Source organism: Ptychodera flava, chromosome 1 (genome assembly GCF_041260155.1).
Source record: "Ptychodera flava strain L36383 chromosome 1, AS_Pfla_20210202, whole genome shotgun sequence".
Classification (NCBI taxonomy): Eukaryota; Metazoa; Hemichordata; class Enteropneusta; family Ptychoderidae; genus Ptychodera; species Ptychodera flava.
This window is the reverse complement of record NC_091928.1, coordinates 18899810-18923093: the sequence shown is the minus strand read 5'-3', so window position 1 is coordinate 18923093 and position 23284 is coordinate 18899810. Positions and strand designations below refer to the sequence as shown.

Below are 23284 nucleotides of genomic sequence, written 5' to 3'. Positions count from 1 at the left end.
ACATCATCAGATATGAAATGCTTCACCTCATACTTACCTATGCACCTAATTTAAATGCAAAGGGATAAACAAAACAGTTTCAAAGAAGATTTTTTGACCAAAATTGGCCAAAATATCAAGGGTTCTCCCTAGGATTTTTTTATAGAGTAGTGGCTAATTTGCATAATATTTGCATAATTCGTTTTTCAAATATTTGCATAAAATGTGCATATACTTTGTGTTCACCAAAAATTGACAAAACTGGGTACTTATACCGGTATGAAGCAGAGCCCCTCCCTGATTTTTTTCAAAATTTAGTACATCCTTACCAAGTTGCATAAGCTCCTACCCTTGTTTTTTAACTCCCGTTTTAAGTTCCCGTGACAGCATGACGCTACGAAAATACATTATTTCATTACGTTTATCAGGGTTCTCTGACCCTGCGCACCCCTGGTACCAAAATAGAAGAGTCCCACTCTGATGTCATATCCGCCATTGTTTAAAGTATATTCATTCACGCACGCAATCTGGGTTTTCATTCCCTTCACATGCATTTTCATTTGTTTGAAGCAATTAACGCTCCATCTGTTAAGAGTTTTTACCACTGACTATAACAATTGTCATTGCTATGTTGCTGTTTTCACAAGATACTGACCATTTGATCTTGGAAAGTTGAGTTGCTTTTATGTGCAGCCAACGCATGCTGGTGCAGTGACAGACAGTTCACTATGCTATGCTACGCTGTTGATCGGCAGCATACATGATGTCTTCGTTCCAAGTTTATTTTTTATTTCAAGATGTGAGTCAAACAGAAATTTCACCAAATTGCCACTTCTTTATCTAGGGATTGTGTATAATCAGTTTGATTTGAAAATATTTTGTCAATTAAGAGCGGAAATTGTCGCTGTCTTTTGCTGTCTTTTGGCTATGGCTGCATATCAATTTTTTCTGTCCTTTACAATTTCCTTGGATGGGTCTTGGAGTTAAATGCCACCGGTACCGTCAAGGGTGGGACATGTAAAATTGTTCTGTTGTTAACACTATTCGTACAAATTGAAAGGAGAAATAACTAGTGACATTGTAAAACAAAGAAGCTACAAATAATCTTTCTTCCTTTCGCATGATCGTACGGAAGTTGACCAGTCTGTACCATTGTGAACATTTTGCGGCTGAACCTCATAGCGTCGCGGGTAACAATGATAGTGTTGTGGTGAGATTGAAAGCGCCGTGGGCTTGAACGATAGCGTCACGGGGCGCGATGCTGTTTTGGGTTGGGGAGAACTCTGATATCTCCAAAAATACAAATACGCAAATTTCAACCATAATTTCAATGAATCCTATTTTGGTTATCATTATGAACCTTCAAAACAAATTTTAAAGCAATTAGACTATTGGTTTCAGAGAACAAGATTTTTGACAAAAATGGCAAAAATACAGGGAAAAATCCAAAAAAAATAGAAAACAGCCACTATTGGCATTAAATCAATATGGCTGATTGAATGTGGCATAAGGTACTTAAAAATAGCGTCAATGACACCGTGCTCACATTTGGTTTCATGTGACAAGCCAGAGTGAGGGTATACACAATATTTAATTGCTTTTATAGACCTTTAGCTTGTGATATTCATAGTCAAGTACATTTGAAAAAAATGCTGATGCGCTGTCCATTGAAATATGAAATGGTTGGTAACTGTTGCAACCCGTTGATCACACACACTTTAAATACGCAATACCATGCAACCTAGAATATCATAATTAATGATACAATCTGCCATTTAAAAGTAAAGGTGTCTTCTTATAATATTGTAACATTGCATATAATTGTAGACAATATTTGGTCTCTCTAAGATCTATGGTTGCACAATAGGAGACTATTAAAGGTACATGTAACATGTAATAATGGGCAATATTTGGAGCTTCCACTGGTAATGATGTTGCCACACCTTCATGATAATGGTATATCCCAAACTGCAACCAAGTTATAAAACAAGTATCATAGACAAACGGGAAACTTAAGTACAAACCCATACATATACCATATTCCTCTGATTATAAGACCCCACTCGAGTACCGGTATAAGACCCTCCCCCACTTTTGAAGTATTTTCAAAAATGCTATACATCGGTGTACAAGACCCCTCCCTAGTTTAGTTCAAAAAGCTGGCAAATCACCACTCAAAAATTGACGATAGTATGACTTCAACTATCACAAATACGGAGTTGTTGCTGACTGGCCAACTCAATATTTAGAAGAGCCTCAAAGTACACATTTACAAACGCCAGCTGATGTAGCTGACTGTCCCATTGACACTTTCAAGGTCGTTTGGTCTTTGTTTGAGCCTATGAAAAGCTGTAATGGAGATACTATTTGTTAGGCAGGGTGTGTAAGCATGAGCATAGTGTTGTAAATTATTTAGAGGTAAGAGCAACTTCAACTGCGCACAAACTATTTGGAGCATTCAACAACGAACATTTCATCAGTGGTACCGCCTTGCGCCGGTGCAGATCCAATGTCACGATCAATCGTGGATTGCGGAAAAGCTGACGGAAATTCAGTTCCGTTCCTGATTCGAAGCTAAACCCGTCAAAAATTGTTTTCGATCCATCTTATATGGAGACCAAAACAATGTCGCGCACTTCCGCCAACTTGAAAACTTTGAGGGAGAAATCAGCTTGTGAAACGATCGATCGATCTTCACTTAAGGTGCACATGAACACTTTACGTAGAGCGGTTGATACACCTCTTTACGATAGGTAATCTGATTTGTATTGAAACGATCGTACGATATTTGCGTTTTTGCAACATTAAGTAAACTGCTGTGTCATTAGGAATGAAGGAAGGGCACAATGCTGCATATTTTTGAGCAGACGATCTTGTTTGTTTTTCAGATCTCATCCAAAAACCTACCCGCATGCGGATGGCAATCAAAGAATTTATTTCACCTCATGTCAGACTTGTTACTCTTTGCTAATAACATGAAGATTTATTGCCGTAATTGATTCAGATAATGACTCTCTAATTAACGTTGCAATCTGATATCAATAGAATTGTCAGCTGGTCTGACACTTACTTAATGAGTCTTAATCCTGCCAAATGCAAGGTCTGAAATGAATTTTCTCATATTTCCATACAAACTCAATACCCATGCACAGTAGAGGCAATAGCATGAGAGATCTTAAGATCTCACTGTGCTCTCCCTGGCCTTTTGAAATTGTTACTAAATTTACGAATTCGGTTCAAAAAATATTAGTAAGCACAAATTATGTAATGCTGAGCCCGCCAATTTTCAACAAGCACTTCTGGTACTCAATAAATGATGTTAAGGGTATAGAAATGATGAATGATTTCATTATAGAAAAAGGAAAGTGAAAAATTCCTTTTTAGATTTTTTGACAATGAACACTCATATTTTGATACGCATTTTCAAAAGATCCATTGAATAACACAGTACATCATGGGTCATGAATGCTTGTAACATTGAAATTTCTTCCTTGTCTCAATAAAGTGTGTAATTTTGGTCAACCGGCCAATGAATGTTATTCAATTACTCGATCTTTATTACACAACATAACATTTTCAAGTATATTGTGACACAAATCGTAACTCCCTTTGTGTGTGTAGTCAGCGGTTGATGATTATATATATTAATATATGAAGCGGTCATTAATATTATCAGTGTTTGCACAAGTTTTAGATGCTAGAAAATCTGTCCCCTGTTTTTCATATTTGGAAAGCTCTGTTACTTTGAAAGTATGCATGTCATCCATTGGTACTAGATGGTGCCTCTATAGCTGCAGTCATTATGCCATGTTCATCTCTGAAATTCTTTTAAAACAACCACTGATCAGAACATTTGGCAGTCTGTGGTTTCGCACAAATTTTGTCTCATTATAACTGCAAATTTAAGGTACGCAAATTGAGACTGGTGATCCTGCTAATGTTCTCTTAGAGACAGTTACACTTTTGAAACGCTGTAGATGATGGTCATTTATTTTTTTGTCTGGATAAACTTTTTGGTCATGGGACTGTGCACAGCATTGTCTCTGGATCATAGAAAACTATCAGTATTCATAACATTTGCTGAGATAGTTTCTTGTAAAATATTTTGAAGGAAACCTATTAAAATTGGCAAGCTGACTGAAAAATTCAATCTGCAGATCGTCAAATGACAAATCTATGACATCTAAGATTTCCGGCTCGCTTACACCTCCATGCACAGACAAACACTTTGTAAATCTTTCAACCATGCGCGGTCCGGACTGCAGTTCTGCTGTAGTTTGACTGTCTTTCAGGCTGACTGTTCTTGATCTCTTCTCGGCGGTTTCATTGTTTCGTATTTTTTTCATACAGTTGCCGTTTCTATGCCCAACTTTCTTTCCCAGCTGAGGATACTATGATCTATCTAAAAGCATTTGTAACTGCCCGCTTCCCTCGATCCGCTTCAAACGTCCATTTGGAAAGTTGACAGCATGAGTGTTTGGGTATCTCGAAACTACCGTAATGCATGACACACCACTATGAGAGTACACGACCCGGGGATCTTGAAACCTTTTCGCGCATGCTCATGTCATCACAGGTCAAAGTCCAAAGCTGGCTATCACCATGTGTCAATGCGCCGATGATAGGGGCAGCGCAGGTTTTGAAAGACAAGATATGACAGTATTTTCCCGGAATTCACAATCTTGACCGAAAATCAGGCTTCAAAAATAACAAAATTGTTTGTAAATGGCCGATCGGGCATTTATTTTTTTTCGTAAATTTTCATTTTTGTTCGTAATTTACAAACGTTACGAGCGACAGCGAGAGCACAGTCTCAGTACAAACAGTATTGAAGATGAAACACACTTTTTATTAGTCTGTCAGAAATACAAAGTCCAAAGAAAGAACTTTTTCAGTAAAATCAATTTCCCAAACGATACTACTGAAAATCAGCTTATTTCTCTACTAACAAAACAAGACTATTTTTGACAATATCTTTTTTATACAAATGCATAAATGCAAATGTCAATGCCGTAACTTCCTTTTTTTGATCTTCATAACCAACAAAGTTTTTTACTCGGCGTACTGCTTTGTTTCATATGCCATGTGGTAAATTCAACTGTGTTGGTGACTCTCTTTATAGTAGAATTCTGAGACTGTAATTTGCTTGTAAATGACCACAATGACATAGATTATTTTTCTGTTACTTTGGACAGTTTTAAAAATATTCAAAACTGTGTTTTCTCATTATTTGTTAAAGTTTGTATGTCTCGTCTCTGTGTTTTAACTCTAGGTCTGTGTTTTTCTAACATTCTTTAATAAATGGCCATGGCTGTGAAGCTGAATATTCCTTTTTGATCTTCTTACACTTCATGATCTTCAAAAGGAATCAATAAAATAAAATTTCTTAACATTTATACACCTCTTTTAATATCTCCTTGCATTTACTCAATTATTTAGCTGAAAAAAAAAATTGGAGTAAAAAATTCTAACCAATATAAGGGCTATATTAAATTGTCAATTGGTCACAACTCCACATATCTAATTGATTTAGCTATACTATCATTGATTTTTTGCTCAGGTGTTCACTCACGTGAGCATATGTTGCAGCGATGTCTGTCTCTGTCTGTCTGTCTGTCTGTCTGTTTCACAGTACAATAAGTTACCCACAATTCAGTTTGATTTGTACACACGACATTAAATTTTTTATAACTTTTTCAGTACTGCCTGAAAGCAATAATCTAAAACCTCAAGATACTTGATTAATTATATCTCTTGAAACTACGATTCGATATTTCAGTATAAATTTCAAAGAAACCATTATATAACCATAAAAGTCACATTCTGCAGGTACTACAAATGCCATACTTTTAGGTAGCAAGTTATGACAAACTGAAGGGGTCATTCTATGAGGAAACTTAGCATGCAAATTTCTTTTGTCTTTTTGTTTGGAAAAAAATCAATATTCTTTTGTTTCATAAAACAGGTGCAACTAGTCTCCCTACTTTTCATTACATTATTCTGTATGGCTGAAGACACAATCAGTGGAAAATTTTACAAAAATGCTATCTCCTCTCTCAATCAAGCATACTTTTCTAAATCATTTAAAATGAGAATTGAGAAGAATGGTGTCCTCAAAAGTACGATTTCATAATTTAAAAAACTAGTCTGTGACTTTGTCTACACATGGGAACACAGTAGATTTCACGGAGGAGTTTCCGTGTTTACAAATCATGATGAATTATGGGAAATCTTCAGTACTGTGTGTCTGTCTGTCTGTGTGCTCGATATCTCAAAAACGGCTCATAAGATCAGAATCAAATCTGGTACATACATTCAGTTTGCAAATGGCAAGAACTGAATAGTTTTTGATGGGTGTGGCTTGCTTACTTTTTGCTCATTTGCATAATTACTGATTTTAGAAAAAACAGATATACATTGAGAATGACTGAACACAATCTGATGAGATTTGCTACAAATGTTGATCATACCATGACGTATCAGCCGTGAGAGATGTTAAGGGTTGGCATGAAAGATAATCGCTAATTTGCATATTTAATGAACTTTCCTCATTAAGGATATATATCTGAATTGGCTAGATTAAAATTGACAAAACTTGGTATGTACATTAAAGATACTATGGTATTAACATTATTGAAAGTCATAAAGCATTTTTACTTCAGCCAATTCCTAATATGCATATTTAATCAACTTTCCTAATTAGGGATTTATATCTGAATTCACTAGACCAAAGTTGATGATACTTGCTACATATATAGAAGATACTATGATATAATATATTTAAAAGTCATTAAGCAATTTTACTTCAGCCAAATCCTTATTTACATATTTAATAAACTTTCCTAACTAGATATATATATCTGAATTTTCTTGACCAAAGTTGATGAAACTTGCTATGTACATTGAAAATACTATAATTTAACATTATTGAAAATCATTAAGCACTTTTACTTCAGCCAATTCCTTATTGACATATTTAATGAACTTCACTAATTAGGGATATACCGGTATATCTGAATTGACTCGACTGAAGTTGATTAAACTTGCTATGTACAGTGAAGATACTATGATATAACATTATTGAAAGTTATTAATTAGTTTTACTTCAGTCAATTCCTTATTTGGATATGTAATGAACATTTCTTATTAGGGATACATATCTGAATTGACTCCACCAAAGTTGATGAATCTTGCTACATATATTTAAGATACTATAATACAACATTATTGAAAGTCATTAAGCATTTTTACTTCAGTCAATTTATAATTTGCCTATTTGATGAACTTTCTTAATTAGGGATATTTATCTGTATTGACTAGACCAAAGTTGATGAAACTTGCTATGTATGTTAAAGATACTATGATACAACATTATTGAAAGTCATTTAACATTCAGCCAATTTAGCATATTTCTTCAGTCCATTCCTAATTTGCATACCGGTATTTATTGAACTTTCCTAATTAGAGATATACCGGTGTACATGGATTTACACGATCAAAGTTGTCAAAACATGCTATGTATATTGATGATTATACCAGGTTATAACAATATTGAAAGCCATTTCGCATTTTCATGTCGGCTAATTTATAATTTGCATATCTAATGAGCTTTCACAGTTTGGCATATATAGCTTGAAGGACTTGACAAAAGGCAATACACGTGCTATATTAATTGGTGATACAATGACAGTACTCAAAGAAATCAATCATTATTATTTCAGCTAATTACACATTTGAATACTTAATGACCTTTAGAATTGATGTGGTGAATATTGTTCGTTATGCTGATCATAACATTTTCAATTAAGTTGCAAACATGTGGCAAAAGTTCAAATTTTCACATTAATTATGGAACATCTCTTAAATTTGTTAACACTAAAAAACATCTTGGATATATTGTTTCTTCTTCGGGGGATTAGACAACGCTGATATGCATAGGCAACTTCGATGCATTTATGCTAGAGCTAATTGGATTTCACGCAATTTTAGCTGCTGTTCACAGATTGTGATATGTACCCTTTTTAAAAGCTTTTTATATAGTATGTATTGTCTTAATGTTTGGTGTAACTACAGTGCTAGACAGATGTCAACTCTAAAAGTGGCTTATCATAATGCATTGCGTATAATTTTTGATCTTAAACAAGATGCGAGTATCAGTCACAATTTTGTATCAAGAAATATTTTGAATTTTGCTTCATTGGAACGAAAGTTACTATTGAACTTTTGCAAAAGATTAACAGAAAGCAAGAATTCTGTAATGTACAGTTGTGTTAATTCTGATTTTTACTTTAATTCAACTTTCTGGCAGCATTGTTGGAATGTATTGTATTAGTATTTTCAGTAGTTTTTTTGATTCTTTTATAAAATTTATTTCTCGCTGTAATGTCTACATTTTAATGTTATTCTTAGTATGGGCCGATGGCCTGAAATAAAGATAATAATAATAATCGAAAACTACATGAGCATTTTCAGTTCATATCTGGCTAATTTCATATTTGAGCTAACTTGTACAGTGGCTTACACATGGAATACCTCAAAAATAATGAAGGGAAAGCTTATATATGAGCAGAGGTTATGCTTGGATGAGTATGGTATTGGAAGCTGACCATATAGGAAGACCAGTAAGTTGGACTGTTTGGTAAGCAATGTATTGTTAGCTGCAACTGAATGGTATTTTGGTCTACTCACCTTATAGGCATTATGTATATCCAAGACAAACTTGTCATTACATTCTACAATGGTACCATTGTACATAACTTGAGTTTCTTCAGCTTTCTGATCTTGTATTTTGAACAAACGGTATGTAGCTGACACAAACTTGGCTTCCCCTAAAAAAGATGCAAATAGTATTACAACTACTTTTAAAACTTTGCTGCATTATACCAGTAATATCATACCATTTTATTGATGGTGCAAATAAAGTGATCTGATTGGTCGAGATGTGAAAATCCCCGAGAAACGCTCAAAATCTGACAATGATGATGAACGACACTGAAGAGGTTTGATCTTGCTTTGCGGTGAGACAATCGTGCGGTCGACATTTGTGCTCGTGAATGAGTCACTTAACAATTATACCGTGGTATGCAAGAATGAAGACTTACTTCTTTGGGCATTTTTGAGAAGGCATTGTGGATTATCCTGAGTGGCAAGGATGATTATGGCTCTGAATAGACGGCTGATAATGAAACAATGACAAATGGCAGAAAGAAGTAATGGCAAGATAATGAGTCCAAGAGTGTGGCTTACAGAGGCTTGGTGACACTAAGTGTCCTGTGCAATAATTAGAGGAGTAATTATATATCACATAGCAAGATGTCTACCGGTACATCAGCATTATATATGTGCCTCACTGACTGCTGCCATTACAAATAGTCATCAAAGATCTTTACTAAACTGCATATGGGGCCAAAGGACTAATTCTCACCTACAATATTCTGGAGTACTTCATTGTCAACAGTGACTGGGGATACATCTACAAGTCGTGGTTCGGTAAATCCAACTTCTGCAGCTATCTTGTGCAAATCTTTCCAATATAATGCTCCAGCAATACACTCACCTATGTGTACAAAAGACATTGGCACATTAAATGAGTCGAGAGCTAAGCTTCAAGACAATTTTTGGGGGATTAAACTGAAACATATAATCATGTCATTACATGTAAGTTTTAATGTTGCAGCAATGTCACTTGTGATATACTTGCTACAAGCCATAAATCACTTGCTTACACAAACCAAGCTGCTGGCTGCAAACACCATCCTCTAAGATTATTTCAAAGTCAGCAAATTTGAGTATCACTGTTGTAAATGTACAGGGCTTCCAAGAGTAGCTGATGGCTCATTAATATTCATAAGCATTAATATCTATGAAAATTGTAGCATATTCTATATGTTACAATCTTTGATATGTTTGTTTGTACATATTCTGTATTTTTACTTTCTTAGGGCTTAATGTACACACATAATAACAACAGCTACCTTCAAGGAATTTTTTCATTTTTTAACTGAGCTGTCTGCACTTACACATAGTGAGAAAAAAATCTTAGTAGTTATAAAGGAATGTTTTGTAGCTTCTGAAAAAAAAAATAACAGTACTTTTTTATCATGTCATCCCTAACAACTGTAAAGTTTGGATCGAAATTGCCCTACACAAACCTGTTGGCTGTATTTTTCTAATGACCTAGTTCGTCTTGTGGTCTTGTGCACAGACTTTAATAGTAGAGTGAAACTAAAAACCTAGGGTGTCTAGTCTGCTATGTATTTTCAAATCTGAGTTTCTGGATGTCAGATTTGCTTTGATTGCATTTTGTCAGTCATTTTAGAATGGGAAATTGACAAACAGAGAGGTTGGTTGCCACCAACAGTTAATTTAAGGGCTTATTTGCCCCCCAAAGTAAGTCAGTGTCTGTTCATTGCATTCGAAGATCGGACCCATTGACACCAGAGCTTGTTTGTGACTTTCATTGCATGCAGTCTCATCACAATGCTATGCCATTCACTGGAACATGTTTCAGTAAAAGTCCCATTTTTTGTGCTAATTATTTTCATAATGTTACGGACATTCATATAAAGCACAAAAACTTCTGTTTGTCTCCTTTTCTCACTCATACTGAGATAATGTGACGCAGAATTTACCTTATCTGGCTAGGGCAATGAACTTTTGTGAATGTACGTACTCTCAATTGGCTGACAGGCTTTCATATGCAACATCAGTGCACGATAATTAACATGTGGTATTATTTCAACAGCATTTTATTGAAGCATTCAAAAAAGTATCAAAGTCAAACTAATATTAGTCCCTATAATGTAAATATTCTTGGTACATTATACAATGCCTGTTGCCACACCAATAGTTGCCAATGACGGGTCAAATGCATCGAAGTGTGACATCCATGATATTTGAAATGAAAGCCAGCTCAGTGCAGTGATTGATGATTTGTCCCTTCTAAGTTCTATGTATCATTGGTGGCACACAGCGCACTGAAATGGACAAATTGCACAATCGTTCGGCCTAGATGAAACACTGAGTAAGGAAAATTGTTTATGTAATTGAATATTCCATAATCGTATGGAATGAAATATTACAGAATTTAGAGCCAGGTTTTCTAACCCAGTATGAATGGTACTCAAAAATACAACTTAATCTCCTGTCTCTAGTAAAATAACACCAAAAAATGTCATTCTTAAAATGAAAACATAGGGCCAATGTCCCTGAAGCTACTATAGATGGTACTGTTAGATATGGTGAGTGCAGAGGTCCTTTGGCAATATAGTGTATTCTTATGGCAGAAGAACTGTTTCAGTATGACTTATTCTTACAGAGCCCCTATAGACACAGACACTCATCAATACCCAGCATAGAAAACTGCCGTCTATGCCATTAAAAATGGCAAAAATTGCCTGAAAAATACAAAATTGCAGATTTCATCATTATTTCAATGCATCATAAATAAGATAAACCCTACAAACCTGTGTACTAAATAATTATCAAAGCTATCAGATGAGAGAGACAAATTTTTTGACCCAAAATGGCAAAAATTGCCCCAAAAATACAAAATTGTAGATTTCATCATATTTTGAATACATAAAATTTTGATCATCCCTATGAACCCGTACACCAAATATCAAAGCTGTCAGACAAGCCGTTGCAGGGAAAGACACTAGGGGTGTCCGATTGCCGGGGCAAGTGAAAGTCGCGTTCGGGCAAGTGAACCTCCGATGCCACTTGCCCGACGGGACAAGTGAAAAAAATAATACCTAGAAATCGAATTCACGAGAGCGATTTTCTGGTGAGGGAACACGGACTTAAACAACAAAAAATTATCATATTATGTCATTGTGAACATTTCCATAAGATTTTTCATAAAATTGCATGAAGAGTTGATGAAAAGAATCATGTAATCGCTTTCAATAAAATGCAGTTCAAACAATACCACCGGTTAAATACCGTACGCTGATTTTGCATATGAAAAAGCTGTTCAGCTGGTGGAGCGTACGTTCACCAAAGTTCATTGCATTGACTGTGAGGTTACGGTGTCTCACAATATGTCGATACGGTAAAAAAGAAACACACAGCGGTTTTTGTGCTGTGTATGAACGTTTATAATGATTTAAAAATAAAGTCCAGTGGTGAAAATCACCACAAAAAGGGAGTTTTACTAAAACGTACTCTTCAATGTTAACTTGTTAAGTGACAGTGAGTGGCATCGTGGCAAGACCGCATGCAATGAAAGTCATGAGCAAGCTTTGGTGTCAACGGGTCCAGTCTTTGAATTTTCAATGAACACTGACTTAATTTTCAGGTCAATAAGCTAAAAGTTACTTGTCCGTGGCGACCAACCTCTCTGTTTGTGAATTTTCCCATTCTAAAATGACTGTCAAGAAGCAATTGGAGCGAGTTTGACATCGAGAAATTCATCTTTCAAGACACATAGAAAACCACCGACGCCTTAGGTTGTTGGTTTAAATTCTATATAGTCTGCGCATGAGCATTAAAAGACCACCTAGGTTATTAGAAAAACATAGGATACTGGTATAGTGCAATGGTAATCCAAACTTCATAGGGCTTGTGTATGATGTCAGCGCAGTAAAAACATGACAAAGAAGTACATTATTTTTCAGAAGCTTCAAAACATTCCTTTATAGCTACAGATTTTTTTCTTTCTGTATATAAGTTAAAACTTTTAACTGCAAAAATACTTTGAAGGTACAATTAAAATGGCTGTTATTATTTGTACATTAAGACCTAAGAAAGTAAACATACAAACATATGAACTGTTAGAATTTTTTCTATGAATATGAAAGCCCCACTAGCTGTAAATCTTGAAATTTGTTGACCTAAAAAGGCTTCCTCTTTTTCTGGTTTTCTTTAAATTCTACCCATTAATAGGATATAGTCTTTTGCAGCTTTACAAAACATTCTTTAGTGAAAAATTGGACAAGTAAATTTACATTTTAACCATTATTTTGATTTCCCACCATACTACAAAGAAAACAAAACATTTTTGTCCCAGTTGAAAACATTCAACACTATGCATTACATTGGACTACTCTGTTGTTTCCGTGAATATTCAAATGCATATATGCACGGTGTACACTGTTTTTGCTATATTTGCATTGGGTGCCATTTTACGTTTGGGCACACATTATTTTTCTTGTTCAAAATTGCACATGCAGTCTCACTGGGCAGTTAACAATACTTGTATTCCAACCCCTCAAAGAGCACAATCCCAAAATCTTGTTTTAGTTCAGAAGTAAAATCACATAAAGAATGCTATATGATACTGCTAGTGGGGCTTTGATAATTAATTTAATATAAATGAGCCATCCAGCACTCTTAGAAGTGTGAGGAGAACCCTATGAGAATGTCTGACATTTTCTCATGATAACATGATAATTTTCAAAATAAAGTGTGTGAAATGAAAAACCAATGTTTTAGCTTTTTTCAAACATGTAAATTATACTGGGCAAGTGGTTTTCCAATTCGGGCAAGTGAACCAACCCCCCACTTGCCCGCAGGGCAAGTGGATAAAAAAATAAGTGTCTTTCCATGCGTTGTGGTGCAATAAGTTTTTGACCAAAAATAACAAAATATGCCTCAAAAAGTACAAATTTGCATATTTCTGTACAATTTCTACAAATCATAAATAGGTCATCCTTTGCGATCTACATCCCAAATATCAAAGCTGTATGACCTGCAGTTTAGAAGAAGAAGATTCTTAAAGATTGTTTGACCAAAAATGGCAATAATTGCCTTAAAAATACTCATATATTTCATTACACTTTAAACAAATCTGAGGAAGGTCATCCCTAGGGAACTGCATACCAAATATCAAAGCTGTCTGACCAGCATTTATGAAGAAGAAGATTTCTTACCAAAAACGGCTTTTTGGAGCTTATTTGCACAATTTTGACAATATCAAAAAATACTGTCAATGACGCTGTAGCTTCTCTAATGTGTGGCCAGGTCAGATAATTGGTTGTTGGCATGGAGTTGTTGGCAAGTGTAGCGGCACGAGGAGGATACGGACCAAAGAACCCAAAAGATGATTAAATATATAAATCAGAAAAACTTCCAAGTTATAGTATAAACTGCCTAAAGATAGTTCAATGTGGAAAGAAGTTAAATAATTCAGAAATAAGAAATAACAATCCTGAAATAGTTATGATGCACTTCCCTGCTGACCTGAGTGCATGTGCAATGCACAACCTGGCGTCTGTAAATTAAATGTATACCAAGTGAACATTGTAAGTCACTATTAACTGTTTTTAATGCAATTTCTTGAGTCCTTTGAAAATGATGAAAAATACCGCAATTATACGGTGTCACTCAAATTTGATCAGAATTGGTATATACCAGTATGGGTACCAAAGATCAACAATAAATGTTGTTTCTATCTGTTCAGTGCAGGAAAATTCTACGTTGATGTTATGACAATGATTTCTGCACAGTACAACTAGAAAAACAACAAGAAATATTTAAACAAGAAAAACAAGAATGACAAAAGTAAATAAGGTCTGAAACTTTGGTACTGGAGGTCAACTTTCGCAACATGCATTGCAGAAACAGCTAGCCCCTCATAGTTTGAGCGTAGACAGTCTTCCCCCCCCCCCACTGTATGTGGTTTGAGCAGGTCTGTTAATATGTAACAGTTCATAAATAATGACAGGAAATGACTCATAGGTCAGTGGAGTACTGTTTCAGTCACTGGCATGCCATCACTCCTGCACATTTGCAGGATTTCCCTTTTTCTTACCTCATTTGCACATTTTTGACACCGACGTGTTGATTTGAACAACGTCACATCTCAACCCCTGTATCTACCTGTACACCAAATACTGAGATGGTAGCTTTGGCAGTATGGGAGCCTTTGTGTGACGGACATACATCAACACATACATACCCACATACATACATACAGACGCCACCGACTCACCATATAAGCTCTCTTTGGTATTTACATAAATACCAAATACCGGTATGAGCTAAAAATCATCAATAATTCCACAATTATTACAAAGTTGCATCAAATAATTTATGGGCTGGGGGGGCTATGACAGACGTACACACCAATCTGTCTTTAAAATTTTGTAACAATAACTCACATTATACTTTTTGTTTTAAAGCAACAAAAGTTTCCCAAACAAATACATGCTTCTTGTAGAGTGAACCACAAAGCCAAACATTAAACAATGATGATACATCCATGGCATAATTAACATACATACATACGTACATATGTAACATACATACATCTACACTATATTGTTTTTACGTTTTTCATTTATATCATCTATTGTACACTCCACTGGGGATCTCCTGTGTATACCGGTAGATACCATATTGTTTTTTGTGTATCCAAAGGTATACTAGGTAAACAGAGTAAACAGAAGTAATTACACTTACCCCACAATATTTTGTTTTCTCTTACTTCTTTTGGCAAGTTTTGATCTGCATACACATCACTGAAATACAATTCACCACCAGCCTTAAGGACTCTAAATGACTCTTTCAAAACAGCTGTCTTGTCTGGAGACAGGTTCACAACACAGTTTGATCTGTAACTCAAAATAAAATTTGTTTATTGCCAGTGGTCAGTAAACAGGGTTAAGGGATGTGAGAAGATGAGATATGATAGGCAGTATGTTGTGCATTTTATCATCCATGTTGATAACCGTCACGATCGTGATCCCCTGAACTTCGTTGACTGTCTAAACTTGTTTGGACTAGAACAACATGTCCAGATTACCACCCATGACAAAGGACACACTTTGGACCTTAAAAAATTGTCATCACCAGATCGTCGCACTTTTATTTGTACAATCACAAACGACTGGCTGCTAGTTTTAGGATCACGTATCTCTCCACTTCAGCATCATGTCAAATGCACTGCCATCATCTACAATTATGTGTACATCAAAAAACTTTGAAATGTGAATTTAGACAGCCTTAACCCTTTCACCACCATGGTTTGTCCCAAATCCATTGTTTTCTATGGTAAAGTTGGACCTGTATACAGGGAACTGGGGGTGAAAGGGTTAAGGAAAAGCAATCGCTTTCACTATCAATATTGCCTTCAGATGATGAGAGTGCTACTCCTATGGCTGAAAACTACAATTATTTACTTTGTGCTGCGATCGACAACCTTGCTCCTCCTGTTACCAAAGTTTTTATCAACAAGTCATAGCTGATGACACATTCCTCGCTCGCACCATTAATTGTGATGCACATGCACACTACAATACGGTACAATGACTGTGTGGCAAATTTGAATGCAATCTGTTCAGGGATAGTTGAGGCTAAACACTGTGGCTAAGTCCCTTTTGACTTTTGTCACACCTTAAAATGGTTCTCCTACACCTCCACCCAAACCATGAACACCCCCACCAGTTTATGATTTGACCCATCACAATGGCATGACGTCAACGGATCTCGACAGAAGAAGTTGACAGGACTTACACTGGTTTTCAATTCTAATAGCTTAGACGAGAAGCTAAAAAATCGCAATAAATGGCTGCCAGGTGGCCATATTGGACCATATCGCAAAATAAATTGATGTGCATACATATGCCATAGAACTTTATCTGTGTACCAATATTGAACCAAATCGTCTCAGGGATAGTTGAGTTATTGGCTCAAAAACATGAAAAACTTGCAACAAAATGGCTGCCAGGCCGCTGTATTGAATCGTATCATGAAATAAATTGACAGGCATATGTATGCCACAGTACTTTATCCTTACACACAGTTTGAAAAATATTGGCTCAGGGATAACAGAGAAACGGCTGCTGACGGACGGACGGATATTGACAGACAGTACACAATCTATAAGTCCACGCCCGACTACGTCCGCGTGGACTAACAAGCATCAAGCCCCTTGGTACACTGTATGTTGAGCTAATCAATGTTGAGCTAATTAATGAACGGAAGAAATCGCGTCAGTTAGTAAGACCAGATAAGAATTGAAAAAGCTCACGTTTCATTATATATTGCAGTTGTGTGTAAATTTAAACTTTTGTCACATGTTTGCAACTTCACTGAAAGTGTTATAATCAAAATAATGAACAATATTGCACCACAGATTAATTCTAAAGGTCATTAACTATACAAATATGTAATTAGCTGAAATAAAGATACTAAATTTCTTTGACTGCTGTCATTGTATCAACACTCTATATGCCAAGTGTAATTGCCTTTGGTCAAGTCCTTCAAGCTATATATGCCAAACTGTGGAAGCTCATTAGATATGGAAATTATAAATTAACTGACTTTCAATATTGTTTTAGCCTGGTTCCATCCATGTATATAGCATGTTTGCCAACTTTAATCAAGTAAATCCCAGTATATATCCCCAATTAGGAAGGTTTATTAAATATGCAAATTAGGAATTGGCTAAAGTAAAAATGTTTAATGCCTGTCAATAATGTTGTATCATAGTATCTTTAGTGTACATAGCAAGTTTCTTCAACTTTGGTCTATTCAATAAAGATAAATATCCCTAATTAGAAAAGTTCATTAAATATGCAAATTAGGAATAAGCTGAAGTAAAAAAACTTAATGACTTTCAATAACGTTGTTTTATAGTATATTCAATGTACACAGTAAGTTTCGTCAACTTTGGTCAAGTCAATTCAAATATATTATATATAATATATATAATATATATATATATATATATATATATATATCTATATAATATATATATATATATATATATATAGTAAGTTTCATCAACTTTGGTCAATTCAAATATATATATTATATATATATATATATATATATATATATAGATATAATATATATATATATATATATATATATATATATATATATATATATATATATATATATATATATATATATATATATATATATATATATATATATATATATATATATATATATATATATATATATATTTGAATTGACTTGACCAGGTTGATGAGACTTACTATGTACCCGGTACATTGAATTTATTAAATATGCAAATAAGGAATTGGCTAAAGTTAAAATGCTTAATGACTTTCAAAAATGTTATATCATAGTACCTTAATGTATATAGCAAGTTTCATTACCTTTGGTCAAGTCAAGTCAAACATACCGGTATATCCATAATAACAAAAATTCATTAAATATGCAAATTGGGAGTTTGATGAAGTAAAAATGCTTGATGACTTTCAATAATGTTAAATCATAGTATCTTCAATATACGTACCAAATTTCGTCAATTTTGATCTGGTCAATTTAGATATACCGGTATGTCCCTAATTAGGACAGCTCGTTAAATATGCAAATTATCCATTATCTTTCCTGTCACCCCTTAATATCTTTAACAGCTTATATATCTTGGTGTGATCAACATTTGTAGCAAATCTCATCAAATTATGAGCAATCGTTCTCAATTTTGGTCAATTTAAATATAAATCAATAGTTTCAAAAGTTTTCCTTAATATTAATCATGCCATTTCAGATATATATGTCCCTAATTAGGAAAGATTCATTAAATATGCAAATTAGCAATTATCTGTCATGTCAACCTTTAATATCTTTCACAGCTTATATATCTTGGTGTGATCAACATTTGTAGCAAATCTCATCAAATTATGTGCAATCATCTCAATGTACTGATATATCCGTTTTTTTTCTAAAATCATTAATTATGCAAATGAGCAAAAAGTAAGCAGGCCACACCCACCAAAAACTAACCAGTTCTTGCCATGTGCAAACTGAATCTATGTACCAGATTTGATTCTGATCTGATGAGGCATTTTTGAGATATCGAGCACACAGACAGACAGACAGACATCGCTGCGACATATGCTCACGCATGTGAACACATGAGCAAAAAATGGCCACCAGGCAGCCATTATATTGCATTGGACTGTGAAACCTATAGACATGCATATTTATGACATGATAGGTCAATGTTCTCCAACTTTGAAAAATTACCGTCAATGACGCTGTACCTTCTCTAATGCATGGCCAGGTCAGGTAATTGGTTGTTGGCATGGAGTTGTTGGCAAATAGTTGATGATGTAGGGGCATGAGGTGGGATATGGACCCAAAGAACCCAAAAGATGATTAAATACGGTATATCGATCAAAAAAAATTCTAAGCTAAAGTATAAACTGTGTGAAGATACCGTAGTTCAGTGTGGAAACAAGGTAAATAATTCAGAAATAAGAATTAACAGTCCGGAACTAATGTAAAGTGCATTGAAATATTTAAATATGTAATGCACTAAATAAGAAACAAGTCATTGACAATGACATAGTCCGCACTTGTAATAGGAGTATTAGTCTTGATGGGGCAGGGAAATGTGGTCATTAAGAAGTATCACTGGGGTGTATATGTTGAGATCTATGGGCACATAGGTCTATGTTGTTGTTCCCAATTTGAAACACATGGGCATGTTATGGTTCTAAATCGGGAAAAAAGATCAGACCTCTAGCTGTATTGGCCAGCCATGAAATACATATGCACATAATAAATGAGGTACAAGATGTGACATCTTAGGTCTAATATCCTATCAAAATTGGAGGGTATAGAATTTGTGGTTACTGAATTATGCATATATATGTATAATCAAGGTCAAAGGTCATAGAGGTCACGTGACATTTTGAAAAAAAAAATTGTATGGCTAATTTATCCCTATATGCCAAAAATCAGACCTCTAGCTCTATTCGCTTCCCTAGAATTAGATATGTGCATAATTAATGAGGTAAAACGTGTGTTGTCATAAGGTCTCCCATCCTACTAAATATAAAGGACATAGCACTTGTGGTTACTTATTTATTGACATAAACGTATAACATAAATGTATATTTTAGGTAAAAGGTCATCGAGGTCACATGACATTTTGTCAAAAAACTTCTATCCTATAGTTATCCCTATATACCAACAAGTCATCGTTGATGACACAGTCCCCACTTGTTAATGGGTACTTTGATTACAGGTCCTCAGAGAGGATAGAGTCCTCTTCATTAGGTCTGTGATAAAATACTTTTGAATAATTCGCTTGATACATGTCTGAGTTGTAGTTCAGGACATGAAAAATCGTAATAAAATGGCCACACGGTGGCCATAATGGATCGTATCACAAAACAAATCAATGTGCATATGTATGAACATAGGTCAATGTCCTTGTACCAACTTTGATTAAAATTGGTTGAAATATGCCTGAGTTATGGCTTTGTACATGAAAAAATCATAACAAATGGCCGCACAGCAGCCATATTGGATCGTATCACAAAACAAATTAACAGTGCATATTTATGACATTGGTCAATCTCCTTGTACCAACTTTGAATAAATTGTTGAAACATGTCTGAGTTATGGCTCTGTACATGAAAAAATCATAATAAATGGCCGCCAGGCGGCCATATTTGATTGTATCACAAAACAAATCGACATGCATCTGTATGACATATGAAGTAATACTTGTACCAAGTTTGAATGAATTGCTTCTTGCATCTCTGAGATATCTGCGTGAACGGACGGACGGACGCACGCACGCACGCACGCACGCACGGACATGACCAAACCTATAAGTCCCCCCGGACAGTGTCCGTGGGACTAAAAAATCATATTGCTAATTAATCCCTATATGCCAAAAATCAGACCTCTAGCTCTATTGGCTCGCTCAAAATTAGATATGCTGATAATTAATGAGGTACAATATGTGGCTTCATAAGGTGTCTCATCATACCATACATGAAGGGTGTAGCACTTGTGGTTACTGAGTAATGGACAAATATGTATATTTGAGGTCAAGGTCACCAAGGTCACGTGACATTTTGTCAAAAAAATTGTATTGCTAAGTTATCCCTATATACCAAAAATCAGACCTCTAGCTCTATTGGCTCACTCAAAATTAGATATGTGCATAATTAATGAGGTACAATATGTGGCGTCATAAGGTGTCCATCATACCATAATGAAGGGTGTAGCACTTGTGGTTACTGAGTGATGGACAAATATGTATATTTGAGGTCAAAGGTCACCGAGGTCACGTGACATTTTGTTAAAATATCTGAGATATCTGCGTGGACTGATGGACGAATGGATGGATGAACGGACGGACATGACTGCATCTATATAAGCCCCCTGGACTTCATCCGTGGGGACTAAAACCTGTGTCACTGCATCCTTTTTACAATATGAATACGATGAGAAACTAAATTTTTATATTTCTTGGCCTTATACATGGGAGTCTATGGAGAACTGCCTTATACATGGGAGTCTATGGACTGCCTTATACATGGGAGTCTACGGAGAACTGCCTTATACCGTACATGGGAGTCTATGGAGGTGTAAACTAAAAAGTCCTCTTACACGGCCAAATTTGATGGCATTGTGAAACAAATCGATGTGCATCTGTATGGGGTAGCGTACTATCCTTGTGCAAAGCTTGAAAGAAATTGACCAGGGCATGTCTGAGATATCTGTGTGAACGGACACACGCACGCACGGATGCACGGACATGACCAAATCTATAAGTCCCCCCCCGGACGGTGTCCGTGGGGACTAATAAAGCTGCAATGTAGAAGTGACTGTAATGACTACTTACACAATTATATCAAAGGTATTGTCTTGCAGTCCTGCTTCACCCAGCTGTTCAATGAACCCCTTGAGAAACACCACATTGCTCTCAGTGTATCCAAATTTTTCTTGATGATAATCAATGTATTTCCTGGCAATCTCTAGCTGTGCATTAAAGAAGAAAATGTTTATTTGCTATCTGTGACCTTCATTTGTTTGTTTCCCTTACTATCCATTGAACACACTTACAAGTATATATATTTGGTATCTAGATTTATATAATATTCCCATGGTATTTTTCTCTGTGTGATGTAATCGTATACGAGTGTTCAGCTCAAAGTTGTGCGGCTCTGCAAAAAACACTCGTATATGATGATGTCAAACAGAGAAAAATTCCATGGGATTATATATTAATCACAAGAACAGTCCTATTATTTTTCTTTTGATGTGGATGGATCAAAATTATTGTAACAAATTGCATGATTTCTGTCACCATTTTGTGTTTTATTTATGTGGATTACTTTCATTTAATGAGTAAAGCAGCCTGTCACCCAGGAGATGTGCAAATGTTTAGAGGCATACCGGTACATTTGTTCATAAATCCGACCAAGTAGAAATTTTGATACATCGAATGGTATATCCACCAATCAGATATAAGGATTCGGTCACATGAACGTGTCAATCATTGTCTCAAGCTTGACTGATGCCAAGGCAAGTCAGCCATCGGCAGATATAGATTTCACAGCGCTAGTGACGGATAGCCATAGTATTTTGAGTTACTTAGACTATTTAAAAGTATATTTATGAACTAAATGCAATGACGCAATCGAACAGTAGATCTTATTTTTAGAGATGTCGTGGTTTTTTAAAATATCACAAGTTTACAACCTTGGCAAGCCCGAAAGACTCCGTTTGATGACACACACAGTGTACGCTTGTGGTAGGCACAGCGGTGTGTCACCAGTGTCACCATCCTGGACCACAATGTTTTGTCTTACAGACTTTGATTTTTCCCTTGACACACATATCGCCGTAGATACATCCACTATAGGGAAAAAGTGCGTGACTAGAGCGAGAAACTGACACTTTCTCGCAATCGGTGAGAATCTGTTCTTATTCTCACCGCTGTCGGTGAGAAAATTTTAATCTCCACTGGAGATTCGTGAGAAATGCACTCCTTGGCGAATATCAAGTGTGAGAACAAATTCTCACCGGTGAGAATGGAAATTCTCACTAAGTACAGCGAGAATTGAAATTCACTGGCGAGAATCATCAAGACTCACCGTTCATTGGCGAGAATCATAAAGACTCCGAAAGGCGAGTCTTGATGATTCTCGCCAGTGAATTTCACTTCTCGCTGTACTTAGTGAGAATTTCCATTCTCACCGGTGAGAATTTCTTCGGAAGTCTCATTCAAAATCCCGTGCTCGCGCAAACCCGACAAAGTGTAGGGCGCCACCAGCGGCAGTACTAAAGATATTTGTAATGCGGAAGTAAGAATTTGCCGCGATCAAAAAAAAAAATCCAAATATGCCAAAGTAGAAGCGGCGATTCCGATGAACAATTTATTTTTTCTTCCTGGCCTTACAAAACTACGCACAGGAATGCATGTATAAAAATTAATTACGCAGCGAAAGTGTTAACCCCATTATAATAACATCAAGGCCTACCGTCATTTTGTTAAAAATTAACATAATCTGTTACGTTATCTACTATCGTGACAAATGCATACAAGGTGAAGACTACCGAATAAAACATACATGTAGGA

General features: G+C 35.5%; 2 protein-coding genes across 4 annotated transcripts in view; both read right to left on the bottom strand.

Annotated features, from left to right (window-relative positions):
* Window positions 1–23284, bottom strand: part of LOC139132056 (VWFA and cache domain-containing protein 1-like) — a 236752-nt gene that overhangs the window by 95090 nt on the left and 118378 nt on the right. The window lies entirely within an intron of this gene.
* LOC139132078 (arsenite methyltransferase-like) overlaps window positions 1–23284 on the bottom strand; it is a 47706-nt gene that overhangs the window by 3645 nt on the left and 20777 nt on the right. For all 3 annotated transcript variants that reach the window (XM_070698477.1, XM_070698484.1, XM_070698472.1), the window contains exons 4-7: window positions 21545–21681; window positions 15382–15533; window positions 9404–9535; window positions 8668–8807 (exon numbers count right to left, since the gene is read on the bottom strand). In XM_070698477.1, coding sequence (XP_070554578.1) covers window positions 8668–8807; window positions 9404–9535; window positions 15382–15533; window positions 21545–21681 — 561 coding nt within the window. The remainder of the gene's footprint in view (window positions 1–8667; window positions 8808–9403; window positions 9536–15381; window positions 15534–21544; window positions 21682–23284) is intronic.